A 27,622-nucleotide genomic window follows, 5' to 3' on the forward strand; every position below is an offset into this window, starting at 1 on the left:
GAGAGATCAATTTTAATATCACAAGTGTCTGGCTCCATGGCTAAATGTTTAGCGTGCTGGCCTTTCGTCACAGGGATCCTGGGTTCGATTTCCGGCAGGGTCAGGAATTTTAACCATCAATAGTTAATTTCACTGGTACTGGGTGTATGTGTTGTCTTCATCATCATTTCATCCTCATCACGACGTGCAGGTCGCCTACAGGCGTCAAGTCAAAAGACATGCACCTGGCGAGCCGAACTTGTCCTTGGACACTCCCAGCATTAAAAGCCTTACACCATTTCATTTCAATGTCACAAGCAAGATAAGGTAAGGATTAAGGAAAGTAAAGGTAAGGTATTTGTAATCAAACTGGTTTTTATAATTCTTCCTGTTTCTCAGATATGTAATGGTACTACTTAAGATGGTCAGAGAAGACAGCAGTATTCCCAGGAAGTCAAGTTCCATGATATAGGCCTATGCTTCCAAATATCAGTCAAGTTAACAACAACAGTTCCTATTGTCTTACCTTATATTTGCAAAATATATAAAGATGGGGACATTGAGAGGAACACACAATAGAATGAACGCAGCGATAGGTCAGAGTGTAAAAAAAAAAATCACATAAGGACAAGGAAAATCTCCACATCTTTTTGAAGATGGCATTGTATGAAGATGTGGAGATTGTCCTTTTGTTTTTCTCTCTATGCTCCCTCTTGCCACAGTGACCTGTAACTGAGTTCATGGTATCATATATTACTTTTCAATTACTGTACCACTTTCCCTTCAGATTACTTGATTTGACAATTGTTCCTTTCCAATATATATGTATATATATAATACAGTCATGGTTAATTCTAGTAACTTCTAATTATTATTATTATTAATTTCGTGTTTCTTTTTCTAGCCGAGTGCAACCCTTGTAAGGCAGACCCTCCGATGAGGGTGGGCGGCATCTGCTATGTTTAGGTAACTGCATGTTATTGTGGTGGAGGATAGTGTTATGTGTGGTGCGTAAGCTGCAGGGATGTTGGGGACAGCACAAACACCCAGCCCCCAAGCCATAGGAATTAACCAATGCAGGTTAAAATCCCCGACCTGGCCGGGAATCGAACCCGGGACCCTCTGAACTGAAGGCCAGTACGCTGACTATTCAGCCAACGAGTCGGACAGTAACTTCTATTGCAAAACACTTTTAAATTTCTTGAATTTTAATTATATAGTTTAGGCCATATTATGATTTGTGGATTCAATATAGGTACTCACCAAGAATGCTGAAAATGAGATAATTAAAATGGGTAAGAAATGAAAAGGTACCATATATGTATGGAGAGAAAAGACCTATTTGGAAATATTTGACCATAAAAATACAGAATGATAAAACATTTTTTATCATCATTTATTTCTTGATGCTACTGCATGAGATAATGGCAGGAGAAGCCCAGCTTTAGAATGAATATCCAAGTAATCTATCTCTATTTTAATTTAATTTGATATTTTGAAAAATGAAACATTTTATCTCTATTAAATGTTAAACTGCAACTGTTTCAAATAAATTGTTATGATTTGGGCTGTAATGGAGAATATCTGAGAGTGGAATTTTGAAAAATCACTTTAATGGTACCGGTACCCAATTTCTAATTCATTCTTTATAGGCCTATAGGCTAAATTTTAACTCATGCCTTGAAATGTCTTAAAATAATTGCGTAAGTAGGTACCCTGACCGAGCTCATTACTAAGAATGTTTAAGTAGCTCCTTCTATTAATGTTCTGTTATTTAATTTTGAATCTAGTGCTGAGATTCATATTCCTGGAAACAGATGAGAAAGTAACCAAAATGCATTTATGATATAATTTCAGCTCTTTGTGGTAGTTATTGACATCAATGATCATCGTCCTGTCTTCCCACAGAAGGTCTATAGTATTGATGTATCAGAGAATGTAGAGAAAGGAACAGAAATCCTCCAACTTCTGGCTACGGACGAAGATGAGGATAAGAAGGTGTTCTACAGTTTACATTCAGCTAGAAGTCCTTCATCGCTTTCCATCTTCAAGATTGATTCCATGACAGGAGCTGTAACTCTGAAAGAGAAATTGGACCGGTAATTATCATTACACTAATAAAGATATTGATGTGTACAGCTACAGAGAATAGTCATTACTGATACCATTACTGTTGGATGATATTGTTTTTTTTGTAATGATAGTAATTTCTGCACTTGTCTAGCTTCCTGATCAGAACATTCATTCTTCTTAAGTTAATTCAATTTGGCTCATTTTAAATACCGTATATAAATATAAGGAGTGTTAATTCATGACATGGTTCCTTTTTCTTATAATACCATGTAATAGAGGTGATTTAGCCAGTCACATTTCTCAATCACTGCCATAATTTCAATTGTCTTAGGACCAATATGACTGGAGACAACAGGTGACACAAGTTAACTACAAATAAAGCAACCAGATAGCATTCTCCACTTATATTTTAGATTAAAATATAATTTGTCTATTTTATGTATGTAGTGGAAATGCACATTATTTGAACGGATCCATCACCATAGTGTAAAAGTTAGCTTAATATCCTTTTATCTTGTTGGCCTTGGTTCAGCTCCTGGCTACAAAACATCCTAAGAGTATTTTTGTCTGGCTGTATACTTCAGTGACAAGCAAATGCTATGGTGATACCTACTGTTCAGTTCATGTATGCTTCATTCTCAGTCTTGACTCAAATTAAACACAGATACACTCGTCAGTACAGATATTAAGTTAACAAACAAACAAAACAATCAAATCCTGTGCACTATGGCCCTGATGGGTCTTGGCCTACCAAGCAACCACTGCTCAGACCAAACTAATTCATCTAATCCTCCCTCTAGTTTCCTTACACTCTAAAAACAAAATCCTTGGAAACTTTATCTTAATTGTTAACATCCAAGTGAGTTGTCTGCATTGTACAGACTGAGTAGATGTGAACTTGCATTAAATGATGGATTCAAACTCTATAGTCAGCAACACTGAAAATGGTTTTTCATGGTTTCCCATTTTCACATCAGACAGATGCTGGGCCTTTATCTTCCTAATCTTTGCCCTTTCCTATCCCATCATCACCAAAATCCTTATCTGAGTTAGTGCGATGTTGAACCACTGGCAACGATTAATTTGTAACATCTTGTCAGTATGAAATTTGAAGGTAAACTAAATCATACATACACCACAATCTTGTGTAACATTAAAACAGCAACATATGTAGTTACCTCAATGGATCACCGGTAGAATGTGTGACTCACGATCCCAAGTTTGTTGGTTCAATCATGGTAATTTAAATTGTTCAAAGGCAATCAAAAATCTTGGCATGCCATATCATTGTTGTTGGCATGTTAAAGATCTGATGGTGCACTTATACCTGAGAAAATTAAATTAATTCTATCCTAGGAACTGTTCACTCAAATTCCACATTTGTTGCTGGATAGCAGCATAATGGGAAAGTCGAAATTAATAGGCAGTTAGCTCCATGTCCAAAGGTCTACAACTCAGTTGCTTAAGAAGAATTTTTTTGGTTTATTTTTTAAAAATATGTAGACTAACTTGATGGTTAACTAGCATATTGTCACTTGTTCCAGGGAGACTACTGAGGAACATGTTTTAACAGTAATGGTAAAAGACCAGGGAACACCATCGAAGAGAAACTATGCTCGTATCATTGTTACTGTACATGATCATAATGATCATCCTCCAGAGTTCACCACACAGATTATCCAGGGAAAGGTGTATGAGACAGCTAGTATTGGGTCTGCTGTAGTACAAGTGCTTGCCATTGATAGAGACAGAGGAGAAAATGCTAGAATTACCTATGCCATTACTTCAGGTGAGTAAATACAGTATAATTTACACATCATCATCATCATCATCATCATCATCATTTGGATGCAACTAGATTTGAAGCAAATATGGTTCATCTCCATTTTACTCTATCTTTCCATCACTCTTCATCTGTGACTGTTTTTCAATATAAGTTCAATTGTCTTATGCTGCTTTTAATCTTTATATCAGTAGCAGTCAATAAATCAACCAATAGGTTAGGGAGTCAGCCAGGACATGTGGCCAATATATCAAACAAAACATTACTCCTTGAAACGGATGAGCGGTTGAAATATCAACTGCATGGTTCACCATGACCTCTGGCTTATGAAAAGTACCTACTCATTCTATTACTGATGAATTAATTAATGCAATGCTCAGAAGAATATGAAGACTTCCTTTCCCCAGTCAAACTAAAGCAGTCGGTGGATTACAGTGGCTGATGAAACCTCTCATTGTCGAGAGCTACAGAACTCTTATGAGCTATGTTGGAAAGGCTGATCGTATGGCCAATAGTTAGGGCATTTCCTGCCAAACATGGAAGTGGACCTGAAAACTATTTTTCCACCTGATGAACATTGTTATTTTGAATGCCTTCATCATTCATTGATCCTATGGCACCAAGCTGTCTCAAAAAGAATTTCATGAGCTTCTTTTTAGAAATTTAACACATGCTGATCAAGACATGAACCCAGACCAACCATCCACTCATCGTAGCAGATAAAGTACAAGCACTGTACCTCTCTCTCATCTTGACATGAAGTGATCCAAACGTTGGCTTATGAAGGATACATCTTGCAGGTGCAAAGTGTACTCAGAGAAGAGGAGGGCAGAAAAATTTAAATTCCATTGTGAGGTATGTGGTGTAGTATTATGGATGTACGCTTGTTTCAAGATCTGCCACATGAAAAGCAAGTTTTGAGAACTATGTTCTTACATTCTAGTTTCTGAAACCTTTTGTTTATTTCAAAGATGTGTATCGTATGATAAAAACAAAATAACTCAGTACAGTACTTCCTTATACTGTTGTCACTTCTGCAAATGAAAGTGTCTCAGTGTGATCTGTGTACACACCAGTACAACATATGATTTCTTTCCTGACCTAGGCTGATCATGGAACATATATTGTGATATTATGTACTACACGTGCTCCATATCTAATTGGTGACTCACATTAGCTTTCTTATACACATACTGTACATAACAAAAATTCCAATGTCATTGAAATGTAAATTGTCTCAGCAATTATAATATCTTATAACCATTGTTATGTAAATCAGTTACAATAGCTGGATTCCCCATTCCATTCAGAATAACCCAATCTTTATTAGAAGTTGTTAATTCAGATCCCTCATTTCTTCAACAATTTTAGTAAGAAGGTACAAATTAAAATGTCACAGCGATAGTAATTTCATCCGCATGGGCGCACAAAGCTTGCTGATACTTCATCCATCAGTGGACTGTTATAGCCCGCATAAATAAGTACGATGAAGGTTAAACAATTCCACTCGTAATTTAGGTGTTCATTGACCTCTCTTTCTTTTCATTTGTAATTACAATACTTATTTTGGCATTTCCTCTTAATTCACCCATAAGATCTTTTTTTTTTTCATTTTGTATCTCAACCGTTAATTTTATTCGTATATAGCAACATAAGACTAAAGAAATTATCTATGGGGTATATCACATACTTATTATTATACATGCAACTGATACTTGGCCAGTGAAGAAGGATGTTCTTATCTTCTATGATATGCTTTTCAGAAATTTCATTCCTGCTACCTGTTTTCACATTACATACTCCTTCACTGGCCAAGTTTCAGTTGCATGTGTAATAATAAGAATGTGATATACCTCACACATCATTTCTTTAGTCTTCTGTTGCTATATATATCTAGGGGAGTGGGTAAGGGGCACATGATAGCCAAGTGGTGTCATCACTGGCTTCTCAGACAGACGACCATGGTTCAAACCCAGCCAATAAGAGTAGGAATTTTAAACTGAAAAATCACTTAGCTGTGGATTAAACTCCAAAGAAAAATTGAGATTCTATGGCTATGGTCATGATATCAACAGTAATTTAAAACTACAAACTTGCTTTGGCTTATAGAGTAGGAAATTGTTTACTTCTGCCGGTTTCATGTACAGTCCTGAATTCCCCTTTAATTCACTTTCTAAAGTATGTGAAGCCTCTTTAACCCGCGAGTGGTTGCTAGCCGAAATGTAACATGAGTGGTCGCGCGTGAGACTTTCTCTCACATCAAAATAAATATGACATTTTTCAGTTTTGTGGGGCTACTTAAGTGAAACGCAAGTTCTACCTTATATACCGAGCTCGATAGCTGCAGTTGCTTAAGTGCGGCCAGTATCCAGTATTCGGGAGATAGTAGGTTCGAATCCCACTGGAGCCAGCCCTGAAGATGGTTTTCCATGGTTTCCCATTTTCACACCAGGCAAATGCTGGGGCTGTACCTTAATTAAGGCCACGGCCACTTCCTTCCCATCCCTAGGCCTTTCCCGTCCCATCGTTGCCATAAGACCTATCTGTGTCGGTGCGCGTAAAGCACAATAGCAAAAAAAAGAAAAAATCTACTTTATATATTTTAGATAAAAAAAGGAAATGATTAGCTGAGAGAGAGAGATGGCGTTTGGCTTTTAGCGTCGGGAGTGTCCAAGGACAATTTCGGCTCGCCAGATGCAGGTCTTTTGATTTGACGACCGTAGGTGACCTGCACGTCATGATGAGGATGAAATGATGATGAAGACGACACATATACCCAGCCTCCGTGTCAGCGAAATTAACCAATTAAGGTTAAAATTCCCGACCACGCTGGGAATCGAACCCAGGACTTCTGTGACCAAAGGCAAGCACGCTAACCATTTAGCCATGGAGCCGAACATGATTAGCTGTTTATTCAAGACACAAATTACTACTTAAAATAACATATGCAATGTACATAAAAATGACTTCTGTCCTGAAGTTGTAAAAAATAAAATTTCACACATGCATTATATCTAGAAATATTTACTTACAAAGCAAGTTTTCTGAACACAACAACATTTTCAAAAACAAGAAGTGCTCATAATACAAATACTAACACGTACAACAGGAGTAAGTTTCCCGCTCCACTTCAAAATAACACCAACGTCATTAGTCGCGCGATGAGAGAAACTCTCACGCTGCGCGCACGGACACATAGGAACCTTTGTTCTGACTAGGGGAGGGGTGCTTACCCTTCAAATGTGAATCGCTCTACTCATGACAGTTATAAACTCACCTAGCAAAGGGAACAGTCACCTCCCTTTCATCACTGTGAAGTAATATCATAATAAAAAATAATGTGAGAGAAAATCTCATATAGCGACCAATCGCGGGTTAAATTCACTATCTTTCCTTGGAAAAACTTACCATCATTCCTTCACTAGTGCTTCTTGTATGATCCTCACAACATATGTATGACCATTATTGTGGAAAATAATCACACCAGATGACAATGTCATGACTGTTAGAGTGTGGATGTTCCAAGTTCCATAATTTATATGTAGCTTCTTTCGACCACATATGGTGTTCCCCCGGGCGCGGCTTACCAATCAGGTTGTGTTTAGGCTGACTATGTTTAGGGCATCTTTTCTAGCCCTCTCTCCATTTTGGGTGAGCAGAGTGGATCCTTAATAGGCCTGCTCAGTCACGAATGCAGCACGCGAATTGCTTTACAGCCAATCCTTAAGCAAGGTGGCAGTCACACGTTCATTACCTACGTGCTGGTTTGTCACTAGGAGCTTCCAAACTACACAGTCTTGTCCCCATCGTAACTCCCCAATCACCGCAGGACTTGTTACACTGGTACCGATCTTCAGAAGATGCCTGTGCATGATATCTTTTAATGTGAGAATGCTGCTGCATGTCAACAATCACACGATCCTTGATAGATTCACAATCCTTCACCCAGTGGCACAGATACTATGATGACTAGAGGATCCAAGTCTGCTTCAGCCTTCATCCGCCTTCCCGGCCATTAGAGTTATTATCGAGTGCTCATATGCCTGATCCGTCATTGAGGACTTTCTACGCCATTGACCACAAGTAGTTCCTCTGCCTTTAGGGGTAGTTTCCCACCCCAAGGACAAGACAGTGCTCTAACCTCTACCAGCTCCTCTGCTTCTCTACAGAGCCATTACCGTGATAGAGGGGGACTCCTTATTCTCGGATACACCGAAGTTGAAATAGAAAAAAGTAGGCAGGCGTGATAAAATCACTAACAAGCAATTTTTGTTGCGACGACTATCAACGCATTCTACTTTACTCAACAGTTAAGTGGTGCAGAACTAATCACCCTCACAACTAAAGTAGTATCAAAAGTTGAACAGACTAAGTTTCAGATCATTAGAGTTGTAACTTTTAATTGCTCAGTTAATGTCAACACGATTAAGGAAATTTGTAATGGATCACTTCTTCCAGAAATCACACATCCTTATGACAGAAACAGGCCTTATTTTTTAAGTTTTGATAGCCTTTTCCTATCCCGTCATTGCCATAAGACCTATCTGTGTCGGTCCAACGTAAAAACAATTGTAAAAAAAAATTGTTCGTCTTAAAACAAAACATCATCTACTTTTGGTGGTTTTTGTAATTCTTTCAAAGCTGGCAGAAAGGGTTTAAGTGACATGTTTACATCAAAATCGTTTCAAGCATTTAAAAATTTAATCATCTGCAGTCATATTTTACGAGGTAAGCCATAATCACAGAACTTCGGAAAATATTTTCTAGAGGTATTAGAAAAAGTAAATTCATAAAATATTCTTCGTGCATAACCTGCGAGACAGGTCATACGAATGCTGCCTAGCAGATAATAGTAGAACTAGTATGGTCCATGTTTGGACTTGCTCTTGTCATGACAGCTAGTATAATGTAGGCAACAGATATGGAGTGTGCCCCAGAGATCTCTAACATGCCAACAACAATAACATGGGCTGCCAAAATTTTTGACCATCCTACAGAAAACAACGACCTTAGCCAGGATCGAAACCACGAACGTGGGACCATGAATCAGACACTCTACCATTGATCCGCCAAGGCAACTAGGAGTGTAGTTATAAACCAGGATGAGAGATATGGTTGCCAATAGAAAGTTACATGGGATTGGCTGCAGAACTTTATCACACCCAACATTGGACCGTCCTACTTTCTTTTGCTGGGGCCTATTTGTTTCTACCGAGTGAGTTGGCCATGGTTTTCCATTGTTTTCCATTTTCATACCAGGCAAATGCTCCCTTAATTATGGCCACGGCCACTTCCTTCCTAATCCTAGCCCTTTCCTGCCCCGTCATCGCCATAAGACCTATCTGTGTCGGTGCAACATAAAACCAATTTGTAAAATAAAAATATATATGTTCCTCTTAAAACAATAACATCGTCTACTTTTGGTGGTTTTTATAATTCTTACAAAACTTCCAAAAAGGGCTCAAGTGACATGTTTACTTTGAAATCATGGGCACTGGCAAAATATCTTGCAGGTGGAGGGGGGAGGCAATTCCGGGTCATCTAGGGGGAAGCGCAGAGCAGAAGGTCTGAGAAAATTTAAAGACAGAATGAGAATTTTTTAAGGCATTTTATTACCTACTGTAAAGTATGTCCTGTTTAGTTCAATTAATTGCATGTAATTTCTGCATTCCTTACCTGTTTTGCTTGAGAGGATTTTCCTAATTATGCCCACCATTTTCATGAACCAGAGGGGTGCAGTTGCATACCTTTGCATCCCCTTTGTGGTACCCATGATTGAAAACAACCCAGTTACACTCTGAATATAATTTTAAAATTGCCAGAAATGTTGTCGTAAATAATAAAAGAAATTGTAAATATTCTGATGGATGAATAAAGTTATTTTTATTGTTAAAACTCTTTCATTTTGTGTAAGAAACTATTCAGAACCTTCTAGGAAACCTAGTTTTGTAGTGATAGCTTTGGTATTTCATAAAGAAAGGTAACAACAATACTGAAACTTTTTAAAAATTATGTTTATTAGAGAATAAAACAGATTCTTCATTTCAGAGAATACAGAAGATCTTAAACAGATAATAATTTTATGTTGTTTCATTTAGGAAACATTGGTAATGTATTCAGCATTGATCCGGCACTTGGAACCATTCAAATTGCTCGAGAGTTGGATTTGGGTGTGATGTCTGAATACATGTTAATTGTAAAAGCGACTGACAATGGATCACCCTCCTTGACATCTACAGTTCCGGTGCACATCATGGTTACTATGGCTGATAATGCTTCTCCAAGGTAATGACTGCTTCAGGAAGGCTTGCTTTTGTATGATTTTGAACCAATCCTCAAGGCTCATACTTATATTTTATTCTATAAGTGGTGTACTGAATATTTCCAGCAATACTCTACATGACTGTTTTATGGTTAGTTAGTCAGTCAGTTAGTTAGTTTTTATAAACTCTGTGCATGTGTTTGTATCCTTCTCTATACTTTTCTTTCTTTATATATGTAGGCTACATAGGATAACCCTGCTTGACCTGTCTGTTCTGAGTCAGTTGATAGCATCAGTCACTCCAAACCCTATATACACTGCCAGGCTGAGTGGCTCAGACAGTTGAGGCGCTGGCCTTCTGACCCGAACTTGGCAGGTTCGATCCTGGCTCAATTCAGTGGTATTTGAAGGTGCTCAAATACGTCAGCCTTGTGTCGGTAGATTTACTGGCATGTAAAAGAACTCCCGTGGGACAAAATTCCGTTACCTTGGCTTCTCTGAAAACCATCAAAGTAGTTAGTGGGACCTTAATCATATAACATTATTATTATTATTATTATTATTATTATTATTATTATTATTATTATTATTATTATTATTATGGTGGTTGTTGTTGTTGTTGTTGTTACGTATATACACTTGACCTGCTAAAATTTGTCTCTAACAGAGTTATAGACATTAGCAGAGGAAAGAACTACTACAGCCAATTTACAATATTTGTTTGTTACTCAAGAGGTTAAATGTTTGGCAATTTTTGAAATGAAAATAATCCCTATGCTTACCGGGGGAGTCTAAACACTAGGGACCTCATTTGCCTGGAAAATGTCAAAGCCCGCTTCTTGAAGGCTGCCCTTGGGGTATCTAAATATACAAAGTCAAGACTAGTTTACGAGCTCGCGGGTGAAACATTTTTAATGGAAGACCTGTGAATGAAATTCGATCTGCCCTCTATACATGGATGGAGGAAGTTGATGGAAGACAGGGAGAGTAAAAGAAAGGAAATCTGGACCAAATTCTATACAACTGAGGCAATGCTGAATAGATCACGGACAGGTACAAATCAAGAACTCTGTCACTTCGTGAACTCTATGGCAATACACGGCTACCATCATAAACTATGTAAGTTGAAATTCTTTCACGACCCAGGACAAAATTGTGTACGTGATTTATGTGATAAATACTGTGGCCGATATCATGTAGTGACATGTGAAATGCGTTTGAAATCATTCATAGACTACTGCACAAAATCGTAGTCAAATGACTAACTTCTGCATAATTTGTGTGCAATTCTACTTTTATTATTATAATAATAATATGTTGTCAAAACTTTTTTTGAATTCAGTGCATTTTGTACATTTTCCGACTGCTGCTCAACAATTCCTCTTTTTAATAATGGCATTCCTTATGTAAATGACCTGTTTGTGTCGTATTCCATTCTTTTTTTTGAACACATCATCTAGTCTTGATGATTGTACAGAGGCCACCAAAAGTATTAGATCTCCATTAGGTTTTCTTTTCTTTTCCACTTCCTTGAAAGTGTTATTTATAAAATTGTACATTTAGATTAGAGATATATTAGAGTGCCTGTGGCATTATGATGAAAAAGTCTTTTAGTTTGCCATTGTAAGATCTTTGTGCGCATTCTTGAACCCTGTGCCTGACAGTCTGACTTTCAGCGCCACAGTCACACTGACACAGATAGGTCTTATGGCACATCCCACTGCCTTGGCACTTCCACTTTTTGTGCTGCTGGTACATCCTAGTACATTCTGCTGCAGACTTCTTGAGCTTGCTTAATTCCTTGGAATTCTCTCTATCCTCCTGAAAGTGTTTCTGGATGATTTAAATCAAATTTACACAATTTTCAACTTTCCTACTAATTTGGTCACAAAATGTTTGAGTAACAAATGTGTATATGATACTAGAAGAATCTGTGAGGAGTTGGTTATACACTGTATCAGCTTAAGCAGCAATTTTTATACTTAGTGTATTAGGTAACCAAGCTATGTTGATATGACTTCAGAGTTGATTGTTGGTATTGTGCAGACTGAATATGAAGTTTTAGAATTATTCTGGAGTTATAAGTAGACACTGTACATGGTGATATGAATGGGTGGAACTCTCTGTTCATAGTGGAACAATGGGACCTTGCTCGGCAGTATGTGCAGCTTAGCTGGTAGTGTTACTCAAACATTTGTACATACTTGTATATTTTTATTATAAGTCTGACGTTATATTGTGTTTAGTCTTAGTACCATAACACTTGGTCCACAACCGTAATGTATTGCCAGGACCTACTGAATTCTATCTGAAACACCATGTGTCTAAAAAAATTTACTCAAGTTGATCCACAACATAGAGCATCTCATTTGTACTTCTATACCCAGACTTTTTAACGTATTTGTGTACTTGTATTATATATTGCTCACCTATTGTCACTGGTAATATGCAACATTTTTAGCACCATAGCACTTCTTTAAATTCAACCACACATCATAGTGCTAATTATATATTTGTTTCATACTGCTCTTACTGCTCATTAGAAACATGTTTTAAGATTTCGTCATATATTGTATATATTGTTTAAATATGGCTGATGATGACCCCGAGTAGAGTTGAAACTAGTCCCATGTAATGTAAATACATGCAGTGTAAATATAACTATGTATTGAATAGGTGGAAAACTTTTATGTTTATAATTTATATGTAAGCACACTCATCAACAGTCTGCCTGCAGCTTGCAGTACAAAAAGGTCTTGTACACATCCACAAATCACATTTATACCTGAAGTGCATATGTTACAAGCATTAGTATGGACTGGCAGTTGCTTTAGCATCACCAGAATGAGGTTTGGATGTGCAATTGCTGTTTTAGCAGCATACAGTAATAGTACAAAAGTGGTAGTGAACTGGACTGTATATCTTGGATTTGTTATCTTGTTTATCATATCCTGAATCACCGTCTTGCTTTTTTGCCATACAGAAGAGACTCACCGTATATATCTGAAGACAACTTAATAGCTTGTATACACAACAATCAATATTGAATGGTGGTTCCTTGCTACACCTGTCATCAAATTGTTGCATTAAATTAGTATATTCGTTTATTGCTAAATTCATGAAGTTTGCACGACTGTAAACTGGTTTAGTTTTGTGCTGTTAATATCACTTCCTTTAAAACATTTGCACCAATTTTAAGAAGAAAGTAATTTTTGGAGAGCAAGATGAAGACTGACATTACATTATATCATACATGCTTTAAATTTCTTCATATACTGTAGAGTACTTGTATTTTCCTCATTTCCAGATTTGTAAAGCAAGAGAATGCTGCTGAAATATATGAGAATCAACCCACTGGAACGTTTGTGAAGCACGTGGAAGCACGAAGTACATCCTCTCTCTTCTTTGAATTAGTTGGTGGGAATAAAAATGATATGTTTTTCATCAATCCAAGTACCGGCGTTATCTTAACAAAGCAGCAGTTGGATTATGAAATGGAAAGTGTCTACAATCTTACAGTTGAAGCTACAAACATGGTTAGTGACATATTAGTAACTAATAAGGGAACTTAGATATACTATGGTATATATTCTGCATGTAGATTGGCATAATAAGTTAATTCATAATAATCTAATTCCAGGTAGGGGTAGCAAGTAAAGAATTTCTGTAGGTTATAAGCAGAGAGGAAGTGCATGATCACAAAAAGAAAAATACTATTGTATTTTCTTGAAAATATTATAGCATACACTATCTGATCAAAAGTATCTGCACACCCGTATGTACCTTTAAAGTAAAACCTCAATGTTACTACTACCACCACTGCTGTCATAAAAGATGGCTGAGGGCTCAATGTTGTTCAGTGCTATGTGGTGTCTGCAGGATGGATGGAGCACAAGAACTTAGTGATTCAAGTTGCCCAAGTCGACTGCCAGAGTTGTGATTGTCAAGTGGAATTAGGTAGGTACAACCACAAGAAAACCATGACTGAGGAGGCCACATATGTTGCCCAATAGGGACCGTCAAACATTCAAGCAGGTGGTATGGGAAAATTGCACGACATTATTTGATACTACCACCAACAAATTCAGCAATGCCACTAATTGTAAGACTAGCCCCATGAATGTACATCAGGAGATACGAGGACTGAGGTTCAAGGCCTAAGCACCTGCCCATAAACTGCACATTTTCTGGCGAACACTAATTGCTACATTTGGTAGTATAAACAACACTGCCACCAGTCAGTGGACCAGGCAGTATATCCAAGGAAAGACGACAGTCTTTGAGTAGGTGTCTGGATACTTTTGATCAGATAGAGTTGTTTATTATGCAGTATAATTAAATTAAAATTATCAATAAATAAACCAAATGCCTTTTACCAGTGATTAGTATAACAGGAAAATGGAATGTTATCCAATACAGATTTAATACATATGCATAGGAAATTGATGGAGACTAAAAACTTACCAATTAAGCACACATAAAAATTTCAAAATATTTGACTTATACCTTCATGGGCAGAGTACAGAGTAAGACTGAGCTGGGAAGACTTGGGAGAAAGGAGACAAGCTGCCCAAAGTAGCTGGTAAATTTATAATGTCCAATAACGGACTAGCTATATTGGTATTATAAATTTACTCATTCGGAACAAATATTTCAGGTTTCCTATGGGAATCAACATATTTATCATAAGTGGTATTTTCCGAGCTGTCAGTGGAGGGATGGTGTGGAATGACATCAGTAGATGAATAAATTTGAGTGGTGTCTTTAAAAGTAGGAAAGATAATAATATGAGAAAAAAAAAATTCAAGAGAACAAATTGGGGCAAATATTCATTTATAGAAAGGAGAGTTAGGGACTGGAATAACTTACTAATGTAGATGTTCATGGTTGGATGGACGGACGGACGGACGGACGGATTGCCATTTCTCTGTTGTTTCATTTTTATTTTTTTTATTTTTTCCTATTACTGCTGCTCATAGCAGCATCTACTTTTCAGTAACAGTCACACCATTCCTGTATGCCCATAGAAAACCCATAAACTTAGAATCAGATTGAAAAACAGGTAGAAAGACAATAATAATGGTGTGGGCGCTCTCCGAAGAGGTCTGGTGCAGATCTTTTGGGTTGACATATTGGTGACTATCAAAGTGTAGAGAAGGGTCCACCTATTCAATTGATATTGGTGACTTGTGCATCTGTGAGGATGGGGCTCTACCTAAGATGAATTCTAATGCTGAAAACAGCACAAATACCCAGCCCCTAAGCCAAAGGAAGTAACTAATGAACGTTAAAATCTCCGACCCAGCTGGGAATCAAATGTGGAACCACTTGGACCAATGGCCAGTATGCTAACCATTTAGTCATGGAACTGAACAGAAAGACAATATAACTTACCCCATTACAGTAAGTGATCAGAATGCTCTCCCTCAGCCTGTAGACAATCGTTGTAGCGTGTGATGATATTTCAGGAATTGCAATTTTGGTTCTTCTGTACTGCAGGAGATACTTCTGTACATTCTCTCTTTCAAACTACCCTACAAACAGAACTCGCTGGCCGTAAACCTGCACTAATTATTCTGTTCCTGAAAACATAACGCATTGCATTTCCAGAATTATGAGAGGTATGCGCTGTAGTCTCATCTTGCTGGAAATATCTGAGCGACCCTTTCTTTTCACTGAGTTGAGCAAAATACTCATTCAGTATTAATTCTCTCTCTTGGTCAGAATTAATGGTGTCATCAAACAAATTTGGCCCACAATTCTTTTAGCGCTAGTAACATACCAAACTATAGCCTCCGTGGCTCAGACACCAGCGCGTCGGCCTCTCATCACTGGGTTCTGTGGTTCAAATCCTGGTCACTCAATGTGAAATTTGTGCTGGACAAAGCAGAGGTGGGGCAGGTTTTTCTCCTGGTTCTCCGGTTTTCCCTGTCATCTTTCATTCTACCAATACTCTCTAATATCATTTCATTTAATTTGTCAGTCATTAATCATTGCCCCAAAGGAGTACGACAGGCTTCGGCAGCCGGCACAATTCCTATCCTCGCTGCTAGATGGGGTCTTCATTAATTCCATGACTGACCTGGTCGAATTACTGGAAACAAGCTGTGGATTTTCATTTTCAACATACCAAACTCCTATTTTAAGGTTATGAAATGGAGTTTCTTGAATTATTGTTTTTAGTGACATTATTCGAATTTTAAGAAGAAGAGGTGCTTCTTTTGTGTCATGTTTCTTTTATTTTATGTAATTTTAAATTACTTATTTAGGTTTCAAGTCTTGTGTTTTAATTATAACTTAGAGTAATTTAGAGTAGCCCTTTCCTGTCCCATCATCGCCATAGGACCTATCTGTGTCAATGCGACGTTAACAACTTGCAACAAAAAAAAAAAAAAAAAAAAAGGAAAAAGAAAAGAAGTAATAACTGATGTCATGAACATGGACTGTTCTTGGAATAAACATATTTCATAACATATCCAACAAATGAATGCAAAGAGTTAAGAGTGTTTAAATGCAACAACTCAGTGTCATTGACTTTTAATTAGGACTCCAAAAAGCTGCCATATGTTAAGGCCATTAGCAATCAGAACAGACAAACAAATAATATTCTTTTGCATCATATTTGGAAAAATCGTGTATTTATTGAATTTTCATGCACAAGTTACTATACATTAATGTAATCACAAATTACATGAAGTCTCCAGCATCTGTATGCCATTTTTCACTGGGTTCATTCATAGAGACAGTGTTTTCCAAACCAAATCATATTATACTGGTATTTTACATTTTTCATAATTATCTTTCTTAATTGCCAAATTTTGATCGTAACTGTATGTTGTGCATGAGGATGAGAAAAATCTTGCCAATCGATTGAACATAATTTGTAATATATATAAAACATTGAAATATAGGATTTGAAAAAAAAAGACATTATTAAACACAGAATGAAATGGTTTATCCAGTCAAGTGGACATCATATTTTGTGATATCTGGGATATATAACAACATTACAACTTTCTATTTTCTGTAACAGTAACCAGTGTCATATGTTGGGGACAAGACATGGGCTACAACTAGACTTAGGATACCGCTTTTCGATAGTTTGTTTAGTGAATGTCAAGCCCTAAGCATTCTGAGCTGCAGCCAATAGCCAACAGAGTAGCCTGCTGTGTTTTCAGTGCTATTTCAAATGCTACTGCCCTGGTCTCTGCTACTGTCAATAATCAACACCTGATCAGTGGAGATGCTATTTGCTTTACGTTGCACCAACACAGATAGGTCTTATGGCAATGATGGAGATATTAAAGGCCAAGAGACGAGAAAATCCGCAGTTTAAAAACCCTCGGGGAAAGTTCGAGACCATTCCAGATTAAACCCGCCACATCCTCTCAATTTATTGGTTGGTTTAAAGGTTACACTCAAAATGAAAGAAGAAGTCTGTGATAGGTTGAAAATTATTTACAGAAATTTGGGATTGGCTACATTCAAAACTGGCGGAAAGAAAAGATCAATATTGCCAACCCAAAAATAAATGTACATCAATTAGTAAATAAAACTTATGAATACCAAACTTCTTTAAATCAAAAGTTCTTTCACTTCGCACCAAGGTGCATGATCATAGTTTTTTTTTGCAGTGACATCTATGGAAGAATGTCCAAACTTCCCGATGAAGGGCAAACAAAACAAGTAGAAATTCACACAGTACAGCAAACTTCACAATAACAAAATTCCATCAGATTTTAGTGGTGACATCTTGTGAGCAAATATTTAAGTAAGTCTAGTTTCAAGTTCACAGTTCCTCCAGTAGCGGAGTTCCTTTAGGCGCAAGATTTAAATGTGCGGCGTAGAGGTGTACCTCCCGGTTCAATTCTTCTTCTTCTTCTTCTTCTCTTCTTCTTATTATTATTATTATTATTGTTACTGAGCTCTATAGGTTGCAGTCACTTAAGTGCGGCCAGTATCCAGTATTCGGGAGAGAGGGGGTTCGAACCCCACTGTCAACAGCCCTGAAGAAGCAAGCGGAGAAGGATGCAGTGTCTGGGCTGCAATATATTTCTCCAATGCCTTGCACTCAGTAATACCTGGTAAATGTTGGGGCTGTAACTAAATTAAGGCCACGGCCATTTCCTGCCCACTCCTATCCCTTTCCTGTTGCATCATTGTCATAACACCCATCTGTGTCAGTGCGACGTAAAGCAGCTTGTAAAAAAATTATTATTATTTGAATTTTTCAGCATTACCAGCAGTCGTACCCATCATTCACTGGTGTATTAGTGGTGGTGTCGGACCCATGATCACAGGTTCAATTCCAACCAACCAAAGAGAACACTAAACCTGAAATATTGTACAAGGACGGTTTGAAAAGTTCTCGGAATCACCGCTAGATGTCAGTGCTAGAGCAACAAGGTTCCCGTGCAATAATCACACATCCTTTGTGAGTGAACACGTGGCGCATCAGTGCTCTAGCTGTAGGAGTGTGGTAGTGACAACTCTTTGTTGTTGTTCCCGCGTAGTGATTTGTGACAATGGAAAAAACTGAGATTCGAGCAGTGATTAAGTATTTTGTAAAGAAAGGTATGAAAACAAAGGAAATTCATGCCAACTTTCAGAACACACTGGAGGACTCTGCTCCTTCATTTTCAACTGTTGCCAAGTGGACCAGTGAGTTTAAATTTGGTCGGGAGAGCTTGGATGATGATCCGTGTAGTGGATGGCCAAAAAGTGGTACAACCCCAGAATTTATCGCAAAAGTGCATAAAATGGTTGTGGAGGATCGTCGACTGAAAGTGCGGGAGATTGCTGAAGCCGTAGGGATGTCTTATATTTTAACCAAAGAATTGGGTATGAAAAAATTATCCACAAGATGGGTGCCGCGGCTCTTGACATTGGACAATAAACGCACCAGATTGGAAATGTCCGATCAAAGTCTGGCCCGTTTTCAGTGCAACCAACAAGATTTTTTGCACCGGTTTGTGACTACAGATGAAACTTGGCTCCACTACTATACCCCAGAGACAAAACAGCAGTCAAAGCAGTGGAAACGTGCTGATTCACCACCACCAAAGAAAGCAAAGGCAGTGCGTTCGGCCGGAAAGGTCATGGCCTCAGTTTTCTGGGGTGCAAAAGGCATTCTGCTGATAGATTATCTTCCTACTGGCCAAACAATTACAGGGCAATACTATGCAAGCCTCCTAGACCAACTAAAGGAAAAGATACGCTAAACAAGGCCTGGTTTGGCAAGGAAAAAGGTCATCTTTCATCAGGACAACGCTCCGCCGCACACAAATGTTATTGCCATGGCAAAACTTCATGAACTGGGGTATGAATTGTTGCCACATCCACCTTATTCACCTGATTTGGCACCATCAGACTTTCATCTATTCCCCAAGCTGAACATTTTCCTCGGTGGACGGAGATTTTCTACAAGGGAAGAACTGACAACCGAATTGGAGAGGTATTTTGCAGGCCTGGAGGAATCTCATTTTTGAGATGGGATCCATGCATTGGAACATCGCTGGACCAAATGCATTAGTCTACAGGGAGAATATGTTGAAAAATAAAAGCAGTTCCACCGAGGTAAGATAGTTAATTCTAGTACATTCCGAGAACTTTTCAAACTACCTACGTATTTTAGCAGATCAGCCTATAAAAGAAAACTATATTACTCCTATAACAGTAGCCTTCACTGTCTTTCTACAAGGATGTAGAAGCAAAAGGAAGTGAAAGACTAGTACTCTGTTATCTGTATAATTAAGTCAGAAGTATGAGATGAAGAAGTACAATATATACGATGAGGAATGCATGTGTCAATTCGGAAACTTCCAAAGAACTTCAAGTCTTTGAGCTAAATCTCCTTCGTTAGCAGTGACGATCTGACGGACCGAAGCCTAGCACACCTATTCCCCCAGTCCCTGCACCTAAGCATTTAGCAGCTAGCCGTGCGGGGCAAAGCGAGTGGAGAAGGATGCAGTGTCTGGGCTGCAATATCTTTCTCCGATGCCTTGCACTCAGTAATACGAGCGACGTTTTATCTCATTGCATTCAAGTTTTATAAATGGAACAATGTGTCAGATGCTTACATAATAATGTGCTTGAGATTTCCATCATTCTCATTTGAGATTAGGGCTTCACTGACAGCCTTGGTAGCCCTCAGTATATGGCACTGATAGTAACTAACATTTGTTAACCTGTTTGTTTTATCAATATTTTATTATTTGCCTTTAATAGAACTTTCTGAAAGTAGATCTTGCCACTTAAAATAGACTTTCAAAGTATTAGGCCATATTCAGTACATATTGAAAAGATGTTAAGTACAAAACAAAAATGGCCATCAGTCACCAGTTGGACCCGATCCAACTTTCCAATTTCCATACTTAAAATCTCTTCAATATGGTATACTATATGCACTGAACACGACCTAGTACCTTAAATGATTATTCTGTGTACAGTTTGGTCATAAAAATTAAATTTTCATAGATCTTGCCACTTGAGAATTTATCTAATTATCAAGTAAATAAATATATGTGCTGTATTTTATATTCCAGGCTGGTGCTAAAGCTCATTGCTATGTTATAGTACATGTACTGGACTGCAATGACAATGCTCCTAGATTTATTCAAGGTCTGTATTCTGGAAGCATAAGTGAATCTGCACCTGTTGGCTCACTTGTTCTTACAAACAATAGCACTCCTCTTGTCATAAAGGCTAAAGATGATGACTCAGAGCTGAATTCTCTTCTGAGCTATGACATTATTGAAAGTCTACCAAGAAATTATTTTCATATTGACTCGAGCACAGGTAAGAATGAATTTCATCTTCCAATATATATCGGTTAAAATTCTGTTGCTTTGTTATTTAAGATAATTATTGACATCAACAGCAATATTAATGTATATTCACTCTAAGTTAAACTTCCTTTTGCTCTTCTCCATCTTGTACGGTACCTCTACACTTCAGTTCTTTTCAAACCAAACCAAGCCAAACCAAAACCAAACCCCATGGTGCAACAACCCCAAAGGGACATAGCCTACCAAGTGACTGCTGCTCAGCCCAAAGGCCTGCAGAATATGAGGTGTCATGTGGTCAGCATGACAGATCCTCTCGGCCGTTATTCTTGGCTTTCTAGACTGGGGCCGCCATTTCACCATCAGATAGCTCCTCAATTGTAGTTACCTAGGCTGAGTAGGCCTCGAACCAGCCCTTAGATACAGGTTAAAATCCCTCACCTAGGCAGGAATCGAAGCGGGGGCCTCTGGGTAAGAGGCAGGCATGCTATTCCTAGACCACGGGGCTGGCATTAATTTCTTTTCACAATGGTAAAGCCCTTTCTTGGTGTATCTGAGTTGAAGAGATCTTATTTGTATTAAGTTATTATGACATTTGTTGCTTTTGAAGTGTCACATGTAGAATAGGTTAAACCTTTGGACATGAAGCAACAGCAACTCCTGACCTATTTCGTACGTACAAAAATCTTCCATCTGTAGAATGTGGTTGTGGAACAACAAGGCAAACAGTCCAGAACATTGTGGGACAGTGTCCTCTTACAATATCTTAGAGAAACCCCTTAGATTTTTCCCAGCTAAGGGTGTCATGTGTGGATGATATAAATAGTTCAACACACTGAATTTGTAAATAATTCCTTTAAAGTATAGGCCTAATTGTGATGTGTTTGTAATTTTTTGGCCATGTGCTAAATAAATATATTATTTATTTATTTAATTACAATTATTAAAAGCAATCTTGTAGTTTTGTATGATTGTTGGTGTTGTGATCCTGGGACCTCCAGTTTTAAGTGGAATATGAACCACAGGGAATTATTCTGGAAGTAAAAAATGGAATTAAAAAATGATGTCAAATTACCCTTTGGATAAATCAAATGATCATAATTATATCTTTCAGTAAATGGCACTCAAATTGATAACAATGAAATTATTTGCATGTAATGAATCATTTTCAAAAGACACATCTATACGGAATTTGGAGTAGACAGGTATAGGGTTCAGTGCACTGAAAGGGTGAAACTGACTTTGGGCCTATAAAACTACCATGAATGAAATAATCGATTCTCTAGAGTATGGTGAGATGAGCCCTCTTTAATAAAAGAGCCTTCTATATGTCTCTCAGTCATGCCCATCCATCAGCATTTCACATCACAGCCTGCACGGTCATTAGGTAATATTGCATCACACATTTTGTATCGTTAATTTCGTGATGGAAATTTTCACATGGCCCCTAGCCATAAAACATCTTTATGTTAAAATATTATTTTTAATTCATATCATATCATTACAAATAGAACCGTGCTAAGTTCAGATACCTTAGCTCAGAACAAAAATAACGTTATTGGTTTTACGTCCCACTAACTACAATTTAAGGTTGTGCTCGTTCGCACGTCCACGACAGATTACAAAATGGCGCCGACCTAAGGTATGGGCCTAGTAATCTAAAGCAAGCATGGAATAGTCGCCTGCTATGATGTCTCAGAGGGCCATATATTTCACGGAATGGTAATGTTTTCGAGTAAGATGGACAGTGGACGGTGCACAGTATTGTTTTCAAAAAAAAATAGAAAAAGTTTATTATTGAAAATCTTCATCTTGGAATTTGCACGGCATCGAGAGGGGACGCAATCACCGTAATCGTAATATTTGATTTGGAGAAGAAAAGGACTGCGCATATAAAAGAAAGGAAAGAATACGACGATTAAATAAGAATAAAGTATCAGTCTTCACCAAAATTCAAACGGTTAAGACGAAAATAAAAGTACTGAAGTCGATACGTAAGAAATTGCGAAGACGACGAGGAGCTACGAAATAAATTAAAATTTAAGGATAAACGACGTCAATAGTAAAATGGCAGCATATCGTAATATTACTAGCTTCGATTTTGAGATTGTCAAGAAGATGATCAAGATGATGCACTGAATTCACATGATGGACCGACCTGGGAACAATTCATCTTACCATACGACCAGGAAATGACGAGGAAGGCGACGGGTAACCATATAATACTACCAGAGCGGAGGAGCGGATGACGTTCCAGATGTCTTACCCGTGACCGAACCGAAGACCCATCTACATCCAATGGGAATGGAACAGCTGGACCAGGGAGAACTATGAGCGAGCTAAGTCATTCATAACATTTTATTGCATAATTTTTGGTTTGCTTACACATGTACCTTAGGTATGTGCTGATGGCTAATTGTAGGCCGATAAGAAGGCAATGCAAGTGATGATTATCATCTAAGTGTGAGATAATTAAGTCATAATTACGAGTTAATAACATAGCAGAAGTTATGCTATATCGGCTAGAATACTTGTAGGAAGCGTGAGTTTTGAAGAGAAATATGAAACAGCTGATTGAATTGACATAATGAGAGATTATAGAGATTTCATTGATGTAATGAATTAAGTTGACGTCACGAATGGATGTGCGCGGTGTAGAAAGAAACATGGAATTACGCATTTGTTGGTTCATAGAAAGGGGCATTGAACTCGTCGATAGGTTATGAGGATCTGCGACTTGTGAATTTTATTAAGAAACAGTGTGGTAGTTTTACGTAGTCGTCAAGTTTGGAACGCGATATATTATTATGGAGGCTACGGTGCTGATATTAGATTGATGTTATAATGAGAATATGAATATGATAATTGAGGAAAGTTACGAGTTATGGATAGTGATTTGAGATGTTTGTTACGCGATGCAGGACCATCGTGTACCTGCAAGTTAAGTTGTGCCACACTACTAGTGAAGTATATGTTTTATTTGCGTAAGAGTGCCCACACCGCAGGAGCTACTTAAGCCAAGGTACGAACTGCATGTATTACTATAGATGTATGCTCGTGACGTAATTGCATTTCAGTGTAGATGTTTTATAATGAATATTAGAATACTTCGACTTTGAATAGCTGTAGATAACCAAAAGCATTACGACAGCGATATATATATATAAGATGATGTTTGCCAAACCTCGCAGTTAAGCGCTTCCATGTTATTTGCAAGAGAGTAGTGTAGCTTGCATTGTGGTTGAATGTTATTGAAATATAACTATTTAATGGGACATAGAACCGACAAGGGCATGTGTGGGACAGCCAAAGATTATGCTGAAGTTAGATAGATAGCTAGATCAGTAAATATTCTCCGTTTGAACGTACATTTTTATTTATGAACTTCAACTAGGGAAAGGCAAGAGTAGGAGCTGAATTTAACAGGCACTAGGAAGGAATGCCTTAGTTCATATGTAGTTTCAACGCACAACGAGAGCAGTGCAACAAAATCATGACTTCGGATTTTATTAAAATTTAATTTAAAATATTCAGATTTATTTTCGATTTCCTAAAATTCCATTAGAGCTACTTAAACGAATTCCAATTTATTTACACTTGACTTATCAGTGTATTAGAGATTCATTGCGGCTGGATATTGTATCCAGGTGAGAGTGCTTAAATAAGACTAAAGAAAGTGAACTTTCGGAACGAGTTTATTGTGTCGATGTTTTACTTATATTTAAAATGCGAAGTGGAACTCGGATAAGGTCCAGTGATCTGTTGTAAATGTGTAATTTTTGAATTTCAACTTCACAAAGGAACTGATCATTTCATTAATTTAAATACTGAATACTATTTTTTATTTATCATACGAGCCAGCGCTGACTCAATTTTATTTTCATACATATTATCAGTCAATTTGAATACTGCGTTACATAATATGGAAATTAGTAATTTAGTATTTTATTAATAAATATTTGGTTGTTTTTCTACAATTGCTGGTGTCACGAGTTCTTTAATTAATGTCTAGATTGTAAGTTAATTTATAGTGAAGTAAGGAATCGTATAATTAAGTATTCATTTTACCATGGCAAGTTTCTCGAGGTCAAAACTCTAATAAGGTAGTTGGCGGTGATTATTATAATGTCGTAAATAACGATGGGTGACATCCGTGGGTCGGATTTCTCATGGATCCACGTTAAGCGAATTCTACATTAGGATTTCAGGTCCTACTAGCCATAATTAAACCCTGAGGTATCCGCTGAGCGACTCCATTTCGTCAAACTAGGCTGCCAAGTGTCGAGTTAGAGAATGGAGGTATCGGGCAAAGAATGTTTAACCCGTTGGTTGCATTAAATCCTGCGCCTTTTGTGGCGCAGCAACATAGATTGAGGCATCGGGAAAGGTTGCATTGACCAAAGGGTTACATTTAATTGGCTGCCCAATCGTGGGGCCTAACTGAAGAGAAATACTCCGCGGCCACATTTAATTGCTGCCCAATCGTGAGGCTATTTAAAAGAAAAACACCGCGGGAAAGCACATTAAGTTATCGCACCAACGTGAGTAGAAGAGAAAGACACCGTGGGAGTATAATGCATTAAATTGGAGTACCAACGGTGACCAGAAGTGAAAGACACCGCGGGATCGTCAAGAAAGAGATTGAATATTAGAATATTTCAGCTAGTTCCTATACTGTGACCGAGAAGAGAAGTCGCCGTGGGAACGTATTGTTATGGAATACAATAAGTTCAGATAATATTGATCAACATAGATAATAATATGTAGAGATATTGTATGGAAAGGATTTATTAGGTTTGTAATGTTTGCAAGATATATGACGAGAGTCTGTGATGGAGAAGGGGGTATAATATATATGAGTATAAAGTCATATTAAATGAAATGGTCAATGTTGAGGAGTGAATGAGGTTTGTTAAGTGTTTATTTTCCTCTGGTCATATTAATAATATGAGTTAATTTTAACTGATTTTATTTAAAAAAATATTGCACATGTTAAAGGCTATGTAGGCTTGTGTATGTAGAAGGTAGGCTAAATGCCATATAGTAATAATTTATTTTCTTCTATTATGATCAGTTCCGGAGTGAATTCAAAATGATAAAATCCGAATTCATGGTCTAGTTGTTCATGGTCTACCTGGTAAGATGATGCTGTTTCCAGCAAGGTCCATCCATATCATAAGTGATTGGAAACAAGAAACTTTAACCTAGTGCACAATAGTGACATAAGAGACTATTTTAGTATAAGTAGTTTAAGGAGCTGTGAATTGTGTTATATATATGTATGTGTATTTATACCCTGTGAACTTAGAGGATTGCTAGGAAATTTAGAGTACCGTAGGAAAATTTAAGAATTGTTAGGGATTTAATGAAAGCATACTAAATAGAATTTTACTTGACGGAAACATGGCGATGCAAGGAAGAATACAGACCAGAAGGGGTCAGGAAGAAGAAATGAGAGAAATACAGGAAAGACATGAGGGAACCCCGATGTGGTTCTTAGAGTATTTGAAAAGGCAGGAAGAAGAAAAACAGAAGGAGAAAAAAGAACGCGAAGAGAAGGAGAAAAAGCAAGAAGAGAAGGAGAGAAGGCAGGAAGAAGAAAAACAGAAGGAGAAGAAGGAACGCGAAGAGAAGGAGAGAAGGCAGGAAGAAGAAAAACAGAAGGAGAAAAAAGAACGTGAAGAGGAAAGGAAAAGACAGGAAGAGGAGAAGGAAAGAAGACGAGCAGAAAAGGAACGAAGATTAATAGAATGGCAACAAAAACAAATTGAGGATAGAGGAAAGGAGATAAAGGAATTATATGAGAAGCAAGTTGAAGAAAGGAGAAAAGAACGCCACGAACTAATACAGGAGTTGGACAAGAAACAGGAAGAGTGGCAACTGAAGCAAAAGGAGACTATGGAGGAAATCGTTAGCAGAATAGAAAGCGAACATAAAGGGATGATCCAAGAATTAAAAGGGAAACAGGAAAAGATGACTGAAGAATTTTTTGGAGTCAGAAATGAAATACAAGGTTTGCGTGCCGAGTTGACCGAAACCATGGAAAATAAAAACCAAGAGATGCGAGAGGAGATAAACAGAATGAGGGCAGAAGTGGTACAGAATCCAAATATCATCACAGCACTGGTGGATGAGGAAATTGCCAAACTGACTGACAAGCTAGAGGAAATCAAAGGCAGTAATGAGAAGAAATGGGAAGAAGTAAATGAAATAAAGAAGAAGATAACTGAAGGACAGGAAACTATCAAGAGATTAGAAGATGTGAAGATAAGTGAAATAGCGAAGGGTATGGAAGGACTAAGCCTGAAACAACAAGACTTAGTAGGAAAATTTAACCGAGCTTCAGATCAGGTAGCCGACAAAATAAATGAACTTAAGGAGAAAATGGAAACTGATAAGGCTGATTCAGAGCGGAAGATGGAGAAGACCGATGAGGAAATGAAACAAATAAGGAAAGAACTTCAGGAGATGAGGGTAGAAAACCAATCGGCAAAATCTGTGTTTTCGAACTCAAGGGAACGGCAAAGAGTTATGGAAACACAAGTACAAGAAAGAGAAAACACACCTTCAGTAACAATCGACTCGAACAGGCGAGACTTGGATATGATGAACGGAAGCAACCAGAGTGATAGCACTCCCATTATTAATATCATTAAAAATTATGATGATCGGCCCAAGCAATTCGACGGTTCAGCGAAGATCTCTCCCAAACAATTCCTTAGAGATATCGAAGAATATTTT

General features: G+C 37.7%; 1 protein-coding gene across 1 annotated transcript in view; it reads left to right on the top strand.

The window, feature by feature from the left end:
* LOC136874446 (fat-like cadherin-related tumor suppressor homolog) overlaps positions 1-27,622 on the top strand; it is a 671,031-nt gene that overhangs the window by 372,666 nt on the left and 270,743 nt on the right. The window contains exons 10-14 of the mRNA XM_068227805.1: positions 1,837-2,078; positions 3,597-3,841; positions 9,934-10,120; positions 13,405-13,633; positions 20,642-20,894. Coding sequence (XP_068083906.1) covers positions 1,837-2,078; positions 3,597-3,841; positions 9,934-10,120; positions 13,405-13,633; positions 20,642-20,894 — 1,156 coding nt within the window. The remainder of the gene's footprint in view (positions 1-1,836; positions 2,079-3,596; positions 3,842-9,933; positions 10,121-13,404; positions 13,634-20,641; positions 20,895-27,622) is intronic.

This window comes from Anabrus simplex, chromosome 5, assembly GCF_040414725.1.
Source record: "Anabrus simplex isolate iqAnaSimp1 chromosome 5, ASM4041472v1, whole genome shotgun sequence".
NCBI lineage: Eukaryota > Metazoa > Arthropoda > Insecta > Orthoptera > Tettigoniidae > Anabrus > Anabrus simplex.